General features: G+C 34.3%; 1 protein-coding gene across 1 annotated transcript; it reads left to right on the top strand.

The window, feature by feature from the left end:
- Positions 1-453: 453 nt before the first annotated feature.
- On the top strand, positions 454-14,606 carry LOC656677 (protein stoned-B). Its single transcript, XM_064358967.1, is given in 15 exon segments — positions 454-622; positions 2,455-3,199; positions 3,252-3,486; positions 3,591-3,820; positions 5,271-6,174; positions 6,176-6,513; positions 8,391-9,420; positions 11,258-11,535; positions 11,738-12,328; positions 12,493-12,718; positions 12,898-13,012; positions 13,063-13,229; positions 13,280-13,431; positions 13,520-13,730; positions 13,779-14,606. Coding segments are annotated over 14 exon segments (5,331 nt in total). The 5' UTR covers positions 454-622; positions 2,455-2,481; the 3' UTR covers positions 13,915-14,606.
- The last annotated feature ends 382 nt before the right edge of the window (positions 14,607-14,988 follow it).

Raw genomic sequence — 14,988 nt, 5'->3', positions numbered from 1 at the left:
AAAAAACACACCAAAGATTTGCCAGCTCAAAATCAAGCGATTTACTAAGCTGGGCCAAAGTTCAAAAATTATTTCCTATTTTTTTATTGCGATCAAAATCACACGTTTTAGTGCAATTTTTTTGTTTTTGATAATATAATTGGCGCCATATTTCAAAAAAAAAAAAATTCAAAATAATGTTAGAACTATTTTTTCTTTAATTCATAATTTCATCACCACCCGTGAGACATACAATATTTTATTTGATTTTGTTGACGCCAACGTGACGCTACGCAACTCCCTAAAAAATTCGAAAATTCCAATTCCATTAATGTTATTTGCTGAAAGAAATTACATGTCACACAAATGTACAATTTTGTAAATGTAATGCCACAATTGAGTTTGTCATTTTTTTGCCACTCTAATCAAATTTTCGAATTTTGTGATACACTGCCATCATTTCTGCGCATAATCAATACCGGTTGCCTGGATCCATCCAGTGAACGCCATAGCCCTTTGGAAAGCCGTCTTCAAGTAAAAAATTTCTCAAATAAATCAATTCGTGTTTTAATAGACAATGTAACTGTTTTATTTTTCGGTGCGATTTCAGTCTGAATGCTTGATGTGATATGAGGCCTAAAAAGTGAGTAATACTACCCTTTTCAAATCCCCAAGAAACTTAAACAACGACTGCAATTTTTCAATAAAGCAACGCGACAATTGAGATATTTTTAGAAACATAATCGGGCGATTTTTTAAAAGTATTTTTCATTCATTGTTGTACCGCGTGGTACATTTTTCGAACATAAATCGGGTACATTATCGTAGGTGGATGACGTATTCTAGTTCCAAATCAATAGCGTCGCGACGCTCACTGTGTGACTCAGTTTCGACTGAATTGTGATCCGGTTCATTTGGGTGCGAACGGACGGACTTTTCCTAATGTAATTTAGGTAAAAAAACACTCAATCACATATTTTTCTCGCGAAATACTACAATTTTCCAAAATTATGTTCCTTTGTAATTTGTAATAAAAAATCAAAAGACAAGTTAATGCAGAAATTTTAGGATCACTTGATAGCTCTTCAAGAAAGAATCAATCATAAATAAATAAAGTCCGAATTAATTATTAAAAAAATAAAAACAAGGAACTCCTACAATTCGGGAAAAATTTTAATAACAGTGGTAAAATTATTTTAAATCAATTTCAGTGCGTTTTTAATCTAATGTAAAAGGTGATGTTTTAAAATCGTCAGGCTCTATAGAATTTTTAGTTACGGCCCGATTTTAAAAATTAAAAAAGGTATTTAAACCGCTTTTAATGTAGTATAAGCTGGTGCTTTTAAAAATTTTCTAAATATCATAGTATATTTTGGGCTGTATTCCACTAGTTTCTTTTAAATTGTAATCTATATTTTTCTTTTTATAATTTGGTAGATATTATTTTTTATACTAAAAAATACTATTTAAAAAATTCACAAAATTAAAAAAAATAATAGTTAATCAAATCTAGTTGTATGATGTCAAGTAACAGCCGAGTGACAATTGTCAAATAAACGTCGTTAATAGCCAGAGCTTTAAAACTTTGTATACGATCTAAATTGACCATTTCTTCAAAATGGTTAAGCTTCCGAAACTACAAAAAATTTACGACAACTTTGAAATTTTAAATAATAACCATACATTTTTACTGCATTTTTGAATTCACCTTTTTAAACTGAGTAAAATTTATTTAAGTTGTTGGCACCTATCTGTCATAGTTTTAGACATATGTCAATTTTCTTGTTAAAATTTTCATTTACAGGAGTTTATTTAAAATATCACAGTTCTTAAACTCTTTATATTAAGTGAATAATTTTTTTGCATTCGATAACCAAAGGTTCGAAAACCTTTCTAGAATTTTCAAAATTGTCAACTGTCAAAATTCAAAGCTAGTATGATTTTTTCAAAATGGTTATCAAAAAACGGCTAAAACTCAATTTTTCAAATAGAACGACCCGATTTTCTTAACGGAAATCAAAAGATCATCGACTTTTATTAACAAGTCCTATACCTGTTTCTTACAGTTTTTGAAAAAAATCACAAAAAACAATTTTTTTTGTAATTTTCGTCGTGAGTTAAGTAGGCCATGCAAAATGGTCAACAATTGTCAAACTTCAACATTATATGTAATTTTTAGCTGATTTATTATCGATTAAACAGTAAAACAATAAGATTTAATAATAACTTAGTGAATTATGTAAAGTAACTCAGTCAGTCTGCCATCTTGTTTTCAACTTCTTGAATGAAAATGGTGGACAAATCGGACATTTCTTTTACTTAATAGCATTTTTTTGAAAGTTTACTGGATTAAAAATGAAAATAATGAGCCAAAATTCCGTTTTTTGCAATTATTACAAGAACTGTAAGAGATAAATATAGAAAAAAAATTCTTTTGATAATTTTCCTGACTGATTTATTTGAGGTAATTTTCAGAAGCCTCGATGAGACTTAGAGTAGATAATGCACAAGATAACAAAAGGCCTGAAAAAGAAGAAAAAGGGCAAAAAATCTAAGCACAAAGAAGAGGAGCTTTTCAAGCCGGAAGAACTCGAAGCATACCGTCGCGAACACCAAGAATCCGGCGCTTCTTCAGGTCAAAACGAAGAGTGGAAGAAATTCATCCAACTCACATCAGGCGTTGACGATATCTTAAAAAAAACCCAAGGCGACTTAGACCGCATCAAAAGCACTTCATTTTTTCAACGCGTTCCGCCACCCAGTCAAGTCAAAGAAGCAGCAGAGGCAGAAGAAGAAAAAGCAAAAGAAGCGGAACAACAAGTTGTTGAAGAAAACAAACAAACAGCCGAAACCAATCTTGGCATTGTTCAAGTCTCCGAATCCGAATCGGAAGAAGAGGAAGATGATGATATTTTCGACACTGCGTACATTGATGAAGTAAAACTAGCTTACATCCCGGAATCACCAAGTGAGGAAACCACCGGTGATGACCCTTTTGACACCTCCATAGCTGAGAGGGCGATCTTGGGACCTGCAGTCGAACGCAAGGGCAAAAAACTAGTTCCGATTGGAGCAGCTGTTGAGGTTTTAACAGGAAGGGTTCAAATACCAACGTGTGCAACACCAAGACCGAGCTCAAATCGAAGACAAGTCCTTAAGGAGAAAAACCTACTGTTGGGGAGTTTTGACGATAACGCCAATTCGATTCAGACAAATCAAGGTTATTTTACCAAAAATAAAAAATTTAATTATCAAAAAAATTTTTTTCATAGAGACTGGTAGTGAAGAGGTTCCTAAAACTTTACTCGATGAAGATCCGCCGACTCCACTAAGTGAACCAATTGATTTGGGCAAGACTTTACACCAAATTGTTATTCCAGATGAAGATGATGAAGAATTTGCGAAACTAGCGGCTGAGAGTTTGGCCAAAAGCCCAGTCAGTGTTGTTGCGGTACCAAGTGACCAAGTGGTCGTTCCTGAGGAAAACTGGGCCGCTTTCAGTGAAGAGTAAGTACGATTTTTGAACTCAAGTGGAACAGAAAACTTGAAATTTTCTAAGAAAGTTGCAAAGTTTATTTTGTTTAAAAATTAATTAAAACATAATTTCATAGAAAAGCCGAAAGTCCAAAAGACCCATTCGACACAAGCTTCGCCGAAAACATCCTTCCAGGCAAAGCTGAGCTAAAAATCATCGAAAATGAGATTTTGAACGAAAGCAACGATCTCGACTTCGACCCAAGAGCCGAAGACAAGCTTTCGCAAATTATCAACAAAGTCAGTATTAAAGTAACTGATCCTGCGGGACAACGGGAATCAATCTCGTCACTTGACCGCGTTTCAGGTAATTCTATTGTTATTAATTTATTACCCAATCCTATTTTTTTTTAAGTCAAGTCAAGCGTTGATTTTTTTTTGGCCAACATTACAAACTTTTTCGAGCCTTCGAATTTTATGTACGATTTGAATCCACCATTTTGAGTTCAACTAAATAGCTGAGAAGTTGACGCCAACTTAAAAATTTTAAATAAAAATCATGCATTTTTATTACATTTTTGAATCCACTTCTCTCAAATTTTATTTAAAAAAATCACAGCTCTTGAACCCTTTTCGATAATTAATTAATTTTTTTTGCATCCGATAACCCAAGATTTGAACAGCCTTCTAGATTTTTCAAAATTATCAACTGACAAAATTCAAGGCTACTATGATTTTTTCAAAATAGTTATCAAAAAACTCAGTTTTTTCAAATGAAACGACCTTATTTTCTTTTAATGGCATTCGGAAGAACGTCAATATTTATAGTGACTTTCATCAACACCTCCTATATTTATCTCATCGTTATCGAAATAATAGCAATAAACCGATTTTACTTTGAAATTTTCATCGTTAATCAAGTAGGCCTTGCAAAATGGTCGACCATTGTCAAACTTCAACATTTTATTCAGTTTTTAACTAATTTATTATCGATTAAGCAGTAAAACAACAATATTTAATAATAACTTAGTGAATTATGTAAAGTAACTCAGTCAGTCTGCCATCTTGTTTTCAACTTTTTGAATGAAAATGGCGGACAAATCGAACATTTTCTTTAATTAATAGCACAAATTTATCGTATTTTTCGGAAGTTTACTCAATTAAAAATAAAAATAATGAGTTAAAAGGCCGTTTTTTACGATTATCTCAAAAACTTAGGAGATAATTAAAAAAGGTGGCTAAAATATCTCTAAAATATCAATATTTTAATTATTTTGATGCATTTTTTGAAATCAATTGATCACATTTTTAGTTTTCGTTGAAAACGAATAATAGTTTGTTTAATAGTATAATACTTAATACAGAAAAATGTCTTTGAAAAAAGTCAAAAAAAAAATGACCACGTAAATAAATTCAGTATAATTTTTTAATAGATGTGTCTTAGAAAATAAAGGAGACATTTAAAAATCTAGTGCACTTTTAGTCTCTTAGCAAAGAAGTTTTTCAGAATTATCTTGCGGTTATCTGAAAAACAGTATGAGAAAATGTTAATAAAAGTCTTCGTAAAATAAATAAAAAATTTTGAAAAGTGATATTTATTACAATAAAATGCTACAAATTCCAAGTATAACACAAAATGTCCTTCTAGCATTAAAATTGTAGTTTGAATATTTTTCCTTATTTTATGAATTAACCAAAAAATGTTTGATTTCCTCTTGATTAAGCGGCAAAAATACGCAAAAAAATAAATACGCCGCTGCTTTATGCTTATTTTTATTAATAGAAATTCAAAAAAATGCAAATGCAAAATATTCCAGAAACCGATCTAAACCTAATCACTCCAACCCACCGCGATTTGCTCGGAGGAAGCAACACTGACTTATCAAACCTCAACGAGCAGCCGTTACGACCTTGTGAACAAACTCCAAGTGCTGATTACATAGAATATTGCGACCCGTTCGATACTTCAATCGTCGAAACAGTCCAACTTCCTGGACAAACCGAACTCAAATTTCTCGAAAAGGAACTACTCGGTGACCTTGAGGACGAATTCGATCCCAGAGCTGGTGAACCAAAAGAACGGACAATTTCCCGCCCTGATGTGCTAAACATCGGCTCGAAAACCGTCTCCTTTGATTTGCCGTCACCTCAGAACGAACTACTCGAAGTGCGTGAAAAAATCGCAAAGCCTTTAACTCCCTTCTACGTGCGCAAAAACTCAGTCCCCGAGGAGTTCTTCCCAGAGGATGATCCGTTCGATACGTCGTTCGTGAGCGAGATCAAGCCGGGAAAAGCCGAATTAAAATTAATTGAAAGTGAATTGGAACAGTTGGAGGAAAATTTTGATTTTGATCCGAGGAAAGAGGAGCAAAAAATTGTTCAAGTGGTCAAAGAACCGGTGGATTTGTTGGCGGTTGAGCACCAAGTTCCCGCCAAAGTTCTGACACCTTTGGAGGAAAAAACCGAGATTTCGTACACAGATCCGTTCGATACGAGCATAGTTAATATTTGTCCCGGAAAAACCGAACTGAAACTACTCGAAAGCGAGTTGATAGAATCAGGGCAAACTCCGGTTGATCTACTGGACAATTTCCCGGATGTTGCAAGTCACACTTGCCTGAAGCCGGAGAATTTCGACAGCGATCCCTTCGATACAAGCATTGCCAATAACATAGCACCCGGAAAAACTGAGCTGAAACTGCTAGAATCCGAGCTGATTTGAAATGGAGGTGAAAACGGGAAATCCCTTTCTCTTCACTGAAGATGAATACAGTTCGCCACATTCGGCAGTTTCCAACCCTTTTCTTATGGGAGGGGATGAGGATTTTCCACCTGGGGATAATCCCTTTCTGGGCGAAGCTGCAGCCAATAACACCAACCCGTTTGCGTTTGATCCAATGGAGTTGGAACCACAAGTTGAAACTTTTGTGCAAGTTGATGATTTGGTTAATCAGCAACCACCACAAAAACCCACTGATTTGGATTTGAAATTCACAGCGGCGCCGTCGAGACCGCCGCCTCCAAGGCCACCAAAGGAGACACAAGACTTGCTAATGTCAGGTAGGTTTAATTTGTACGTTATATTACTAAGGAATTTTATTAAATCTCTCTTAAATAATCACAAAATTTATGTATTTTTTGTGAAAAATAATAAAAAAAATATCCAAAATATCGTGAAATTTGAGCCGTTTTTGACCCAAAAACTCGAAAATTCTTGCTGTATGTTATTAAAAAATTGTACGTTTTGTCAAAAATAATAAAAGAATATCCAAACTATCATGAAATTTGAGCCGTTTTTCCTAAATTAAGCACGTTTTTGACTTAAAAACCCGGAATTTTTGCTGAATTTTATTAAAACTCTTTTAAAATATTACCAAATTTGTGTATTTTTTGTGAAAAATAATAAAAAAATATCCAAAGTATCGTGAAATTTGAGCCGTTTTTCCGGAATTCAGCACGTTTTTGACTCAAAAATTTGAAATTCAAAATTTTTGTAAAATTTTATTGAATCTCTCTTAAAAATTACCAAATTTGTGTATTTTTTGTGATAAATAATAAAAAATATCCAAACTATCGTGAAATTTGCACCGTTTTTCTAAAATTAAGGACGTCTTTGACTTAAAAACTCGAAATTTTTGCTGAATTTTATTAAATCTCTCTTAAAAAATCACCAAATTTGTGTATGTTTTGTCAAAAATAATAAAAAAATATCCAAACTATCAGTAATTTGTTTTTCCAAAATTAATCACGTTTTTGACTAAAAACTCAAAATTTTGGCTGGATTTTATTAAATCTCTCTCAAAAAATTATCAAATTTGTGTATTTTTTGTGAAAAATAATAAAAAAAATATCCAAACTATCGTGAAATTTGTGCCGTTTTTCCAAAATTAATCACGTTTTTGACTAAAAACTCAAAATTTTGGCTGAATTTTATTAAATTTCTCTCAGAAAATTATCAAATTTGTGTATTTTTTGTGAAAAATAATAAAAAAATATCCAAACTATCGTAAAATTTACGTCATTTTTCTAAAATTAAGGACGTCTTTGACTTAAAAACTCGAAATTTTTGCTGAATTTTATTAAATCTCTCTTAAAAAATCACCAAATTTGTGTATGTTTTGTCAAAAATAATAAAAAAATATCCAAACTATCGTGAAATTTGAGCCATTTTTCCTAAATTAAGCATGTTTTTGGCTAAAATTTATTAAATCTCTCTCAAAAAATTACCAAATTTGTGTATTTTTTGTGAAAAATAATAAACAAATATCCAAACTATCGTAAAATTTACGTCATTTTTCTAAAATTAAGGACGTCTTTCACTTAAAAACTCAAAATTTTGGCTAAATTTTATTAAATCTCTCTTAAAAAATTTTTGTCAAAGTTTGTGAAATTTGAGCCATTTTTCCTAAATTAAGCATGTTTTTGAGTAAAAACTCGAATTTTTTGCAGAATTTTATTAAATTTCTTTTAAAAAATTACCAAATTTATGTATTTTACGTTCAAAATAATAAAGAAATATTTAAATTATCGTGAAATTTGTGCCGTTTTTCAAGCAATATTTAGTACAAAAACTACAAAATTTCGTTCACCACTGTACTAGTTTTTAAATTTTTCAAAGTCCCATTGCACTTTTTGGTTAAAAAGTTTCTATAATTTCCAAAATTCAAAATCTAAAAATAAAAAATTCATTCGAAAAAGACAAATTTTTCCTTTTTTAAAACTGTTTCAGCATTTTTTCAGCCTCATTTATTTCGTAAAATTTTGTCAAAACACTCCTGATTCTGAAGTAACAAATTTTTTATTGCTTTAACTTTGCGAAGACAAAAATTTAAAACGTTAACATTCTTCTCATATAAAAACTGGTAAAAGTAAAAATGCTTAGCCACAAAAGTAGTCGCTTTTGGCCGTCCATTGTTTAATAAAAACCAATTATTTAGTGATGGGTGCTATGGATGCTACAAGTTCGCACTTACTGGACCGCATCCCGCCAACCCGGACCCCAAGTCCGGTAAACATGCGCGATTTGCACTCCCCGAGCCCGACTCCGGAACCGCCAACCTTCGGCGATTTACTCGATGTTGGAAACACCAACCCCACAAAACCAACCGAAGACTTACTAACTTTGAACCAAGACAATGACATCAATCAAAATCCGCCGAACGATAAACCGGCCCGACCTAAACCACCACGTCCAAAACCGCCCCCAGTTTTGGCAAAACCGCCCCCACCCAAGGACGAAATGATGGACATGTTCGGCGTCGAAACCGTACCGAAAGTTGCGACAAAAGCCGATATTTTGAACTTGTACAATGCGCCCAAGCAGGAGAAAACAACCGATTTGTTGTTCGATTCGGTTGAACCGGAGGAGGTTAAACCGGAACCGGTTCCGGACAATTTTATTTCACCGGAACCGTCGCAAAACGACCTACAAATGGACACTAGTGACAGTCAAAGCAAGGGTTCAGTGTCCAGTGTCACGTTCAACCCTTTTGCAGCCCAGGAACCCGTTCTGGACAACAATGTGTTCCTGCAAAATGCTGAGAACCAATCTCCGAAATCAAACATTGATAACCAGTCTCCTGCGACCGTTGATAACCAATTTCCTGCGACCGATATTTTCGATAAATCAACCGTTGATAACCAAACTGTTGTGACTGATATTTTCACTAAACCAGCTGTTGATAATCGAGAGATTTTCGCACCAACTGTGGAGAAAACCGAAGACGAGTTCGATGCATTTGCACAAAAATTTGAGTCGGTTAAAGATGAGAATAAGAACGGAGTTGATGCTTGGGGTAATGATTTTGGGGCGAATCAAGACAGTTCGACTGGTTTTGGGGCTGAGGAGTCGTTTGATGCGTTTTTGGCGCTTCAGGAACCGACGGTACCTCAAAGTACACCGAATCGGGTCAGCAAGGCGGCTTCGCAGGAGTCAGACGAGGATAAGGATTTCTCAGTTTTCATCAAGTAAGTTTTTCCTTAATTACGGCTAAACTGTTCGAAAAAGTGGAACTATTTTCATACCTACCCTAAAATTATCCGGGGAATCGATTGGCATCGACAAAATTGCCAAATTCCGAATAGTTTTTTAGTTATGAATTTTTTAAAATTTCACCAATTTTTGCATTTATCAGCAATTTGCTCGGAAACTATAAGTCGGAGAACAATATTTTTTTTTGAAAAAAAATAGATAATTTAAAGAGCTTTCCAACAATAATACATTTCATGGGGTTATCTCTAATAGTTCCGGAGCTATTGCTCGAGAAATGTTCCGGGTACCCAAAATCGACAAAATTTGCGACGAAAATTGAAAAAATCAAATATCAAAAAATCGAATATATGGACTTTTTGTTGACTTTTTACAGCTCTAGAGGGATGTAAAGGCATATAAAAGTCCATAAAAGTATTCTAGATCGAGTTTAAAAAAAAATAATTTTTTTTCACCTTCTTGAAGGTAAGTAAGTGTAGTATTCCTCAGGAAATTTTAAGCAAAAAATTTTAAATTTTTAATTCTTGTGAAAAATTGATATAATATGTAAAATGAGCCGTAGAATTCAATAGAACAAACCGCAGTGCTTTACGACTTTTAGTTTTTTTTTTATGAATTTTTTTAGTGAAAAACTTTGATCGCCTCTGTAGCCGGAACCGTTGCCCGGAGCGGCTCCGGGTTTAATCGAAAAAATAGAGAAAATTAAGCGCTATCAGATGGTTTTTTGTTCGTTGCTCTAAGTCTTACAGTTTCCGAGAAAAACGCAATAAAAGGTTTCCATTTTCACTTTTTTCAATTTTCAACCGCCAATTACGACCAAACTATTAGAGTTATCGAAAAACGAAAAAATCGAGGACAACTGGAATAAAAAGCTCTACAAAATGGCATAGGACTCAAGGCGATATCTCGCAAAAAAAATTTCAATTTTCAAACGCCGATTACGGCCAAACTAAAAGAGGTAGGAGAAAACGCTTTTTTCCATCGGAAAGAGCACATCAAAATCTATGAGATAGAATAGGTTTCATTTGATTTTAAAACACTTTTAAAATTGAGCGATTTCAAGGGGGGTGGTGTTAAATTTTTTTTAATTTTTTTTTATTTCCTCATTTACGGCTAAACTATTTTAAAAAGTGGAACTATTTTGATCCATATCTATGCAAAATGATCCGGGGAATCGATTGGCATCGAGAAAATTCCGAAATTCCGAATAGTTTTTTAGTTATGAATTTTTTAAAACTTCACCAATTTTTGCATTTATCAGCAATTTGCTCGAAAACTATAAGTCGTAGAACAATAATCTTTTTTGAAAAAAATAGATAATCTAAAGAGCTTTCCAACGATAATACACTTCATGGGGTTATCTCTGATAGTTCCGGAGCTATTGCTCGACAAATGTTCCGGGTACCCAAAATCGACAAAAATTGCGACGAAAATTGAAAAAATCAAACATAAAAAAATCCAATATATGGACTTTTTGTGGACTTTTAACAACTCTAGAGAGATGTAAAGGCATATAAAAGTCCATAAAAGTATACTAGATCGAGTTTAAAAAAAAATTTTTTTTTCACCTTCTTGAAGGTAGGTAAGTGAAGTGTATTACTCAGGAAATTTTAAGCAAAAAAATTCAAAATTTTAAATCTCATGAAAAGTTGGTATAAAACAGAAAATGAGCCCCTGAATTCACTGGAACAAACCGCGTTGCTCTACGACTTTTAGTTTTTAGGTTAAATAATTTATTAATTAAGTAGATATTTCATTGAAGATTTACTCAAAACTCAAAAATTAAATTAAACAACAAAAAATTAAAATTTCTAGGCCCAAATCGAACGAGGACTACAGCGGAGGTGCACTGCCCACGATCGCGCCGCCCCCTGCCCCCACCCAAGCCGCCTTCAACGACACCTCCCCCCGTTTCAACCCCTTCGACCACCATCAAACCACCGAAGCCACAATAACCCAACAAGAACCAGCTGAGGCATTACCATTTGAAATAAAACGCACCGACTCACAAGAAACACCCCCAACGCCACTTTTCGACGAAGACGTTTCGCAACCTTTGGAACCCTTCCCCAGGACCATCTACACGGAAGCAGGTACAACTAGCACTTTAAATAACAAAACCAAAAAGTTTCATATCAAAAAAATCAAAAAAAAACATATCATACATAGTTGCGATATTTTTTTAATTTCGCCGATTTTTGCTTTTATGAACAATTTTCTCGAAAACTATTATTAGTCAAAGAACAATGTTCTTTTTTTAAGAGTCTGGTCCCTAATCATTATTATTATTATCAGGTTGGGAGATGCAGTTGCGTCAACCCAACAAGAAAAAAATCACCGGTCAGCGCTTCTGGAAAAAAATCTTCGTCAAAATCGTCCATCAAGCTGACTGCGTTCTGCTACAACTTTACAACCAACAATCAGACAAGGATCCTTTCCAGGAATTGCCCTTGCAACCGTGTTATTCCGTTTCGGAAATCGGGGCACAACAGTACGACCAATTCGGCAAAATTTTCACGTTAAAGTTGCAGTATATTTTTTATAAAGAAAGGCCAGGTGTGAGACCTGGACAGGTGAAAAAAGCGGAACGTATTACAAATAAATTGAGCCAGTTTGCGGCTTATGCCATTCAAGGGGATTACCAAGGGGTGAAGGAGTTTGGCAGCGATTTGAAAAAGTTGGGGCTTCCGGTGGAACACGCCCCACAAGTGTCGCAATTAATGAAGTTGGGGTCTTTGAACTATGAAGATTTGAAGCAGTTTTCAATGTGTATTGAAGAAGCGCTCTTCAAATTACAAGCACATAGGGACAGGGCGTTGCATTATAAAATGGAAGAGGTGCAAATTACTCTGGTTGATGAGCTATACGTTGAGCAAGATTCCGAAGGTACTTTTCTTTCAAAAATTTATATCTTCCAAACCGGATTTATTTCAACAATGAAATTTTGTACAGTTACAGCCCACAATAATGTCTATTAATTACCAAAAAGACATTAAAAATTATTAGCTACAACGTCGGAAAAAAATAGTACAAAAATTTAAAAATTTCAGGTCATGTCGAGAAACAAATCGCACGAGTGCGGTTATTCTTCCTGGGTTTCTTGACAGGAATGCCCGATATTGAATTGGGAGTAAATGACATGCGAAGGCAAGGAAAGGAAGTAGTTGGCCGCCATGACATAATCCCTGTAGTAACCGAAGAATGGATTCGATTGGAAGACGTAGAATTTCACTCCTGTGTGCAACAGGACGAATATCACAAAACTCACATTATCAAGTAAGAAAAAAATCAAAAATACACCCGCCACTGGTTTCACTCCCCGTTTCCATGACAAATCGCTTGATTACCATAGTTACGTGACATGTGTCCATAGCAACGCGATTAAACTGCACACATGTGCGACTCGTTTAGGACGAAATTAATTAATTTAAACTCGGATTAATTTTTTTTTCTAGATTTAAGCCGCCTGACGCTTGCTACATCGAACTGATGCGCTTTCGAGTGCGGCCCCCCAAAAATCGCGAATTGCCTTTACAACTCAAAGCAACAATTTGTATTACCGGAAACAGGGTAATTAATTACTGTTCAAAAATTAATAGATTAATAAAATTAATAAATAGGTCGAACTACGTGCCGATGTCTTAGTACCTGGATTCGCTTCGCGCAAATTGGGTCAAATCCCCTGTGAAGATGTGATGATTCGGTTCCCGATTCCCGAATGTTGGATCTATTTGTTCCGAGTCGAGAAACATTTCCGATACGGTTCTGTCAAATCAGCACACCGCAGGTTATTTGTTTTTATTGTTACAATATTTTTTTGCAAGTTTAAATTTGCAGAACCGGGAAAATTAAGGGAATTGAGCGAATTTTAGGAACTGTAGATACATTGCAGGAAAGTTTGATCGAGGTGACGTCAGGACAGGCGAAATACGAGCACCAACACAGGGCGATTGTTTGGAGGTGTCCGCGTTTACCAAAAGAGGGACAAGGTAAAGAAATAATAATGAAATAATGTGTTAAATTCTTGTAAAAAAAATCATAGTTTTTTTAAAAAATATTATTAAATTAAAATTCTAGGTGCTTACACCACTCATAACATGGTGTGTAAGCTCGCTTTGACCAGCTACGACCAAATGCCCGATAAATTAGCCGAATTTTGTTACGTTGAATTTACAATGCCGGCCACTCAAGTCAGTCATACCACCTGTCGCAGTGTCAGTTTGCAAAATTCAGACAGTGATGAGCCGCCTGAAAAATACGTCCGATACCTCGCAAGACACGAATACAGGTAAGTGAAAAAAAAGTTGATTGGCAGCACTTTAGGGTAAAAATTTAGGGTTGGGATTGAACACACTGAAGGGGAATCCCCGAATGCGTACGCCGCTGCGACATTTGTCAAAACAGCTGCACCAAAAGAGGAGGAAAAACCGGCGCCAGTTCCGGAAGAAGACTCGAGTTCGGACAGCGATTAATTTCTCTTCCAAGTCGTCTGCATTATTGTTTGTGCCTAAATTTAGCGTTCGATCTAGTTAGCTTGACTAGGTGCAAACAAGAGCTTCAACTGTTGTTATACTATATTTTAAGCCGATCTCAGTTAAAATAGATAGAGAAAAATATTTATTGACGTATTCACTTTGAGGGACAATATTGAAAAATTAGGCTAGAATTATACAATTTTTTCGGTTACTATTATTACTAGACGTGTAAATGTACTTCAATGTCATGTTTGGTGATTTCAGTTTTAACATATCATTGGTGTTGTTATTACGTATGATTTTTTACATGTGTTTCTACAAAAGCACATACAGCTAGATTCCACCAAAGAAAAGAACAATCTAATCGTAAGTTGCGTGTGTTAGAAGTTGTGTTGAAAGTTGTTATTATTATTATTATTGTTGAAATTATTTATTAAACACGTAGTGTTGACTAGTTTTAAGTTTTTTTGTTCAATGTTTTGTGCTCATTTCCAAGCGTTTTCAACCGATGATGAGAGAAATCTCGTCGTCAAAGAGTCAAAATCTAGTCACTAGTACTTAAGGAATGTAACATAATTTACTGTGGCCCATACAAATTGTACATTAGCATAGTTTTATCCATAACTATATTATATCCAACCTATATGTATAAAAAACAAAATAAATCGTAATGCTTATAATAGTTAAAATTGTCCGATTTTTCGATCCCACTCACTTGATTTAAGACAATAATACAACCGCATTTGAAAAATATTGGCGCCAATCAACTTTCCGGAACATTTTACGTACGTTTGGTTATTAATATTTTTATTCGGTCGAATTTATTCACAATAAATAAATAAATTCATAACTCGAAAACTAAAAGCCGTAGAGTAAAACGGTTTGCTCTATTAAATTCTACAGCTCATTTTACTTGCCATCCCACCATTTTTATAAAACTAACTTACTTGAGAACATATCTAAAAGCTTAGGCTCTCTTGAAAAATGGTGGAGGCGCCGGGTTATTTATTAAAAACAAAAATTAAAGAAAAATTCACGCCAAATGATTCTGTTCGTTAAAACTGAAAATAA

Source organism: Tribolium castaneum, chromosome 9, assembly GCF_031307605.1.
Source record: "Tribolium castaneum strain GA2 chromosome 9, icTriCast1.1, whole genome shotgun sequence".
Classification (NCBI taxonomy): domain Eukaryota; kingdom Metazoa; phylum Arthropoda; class Insecta; order Coleoptera; family Tenebrionidae; genus Tribolium; species Tribolium castaneum.
Note: the sequence above shows the minus strand (reverse complement) of the source record. Positions and strands in the feature narration are given on the sequence as shown.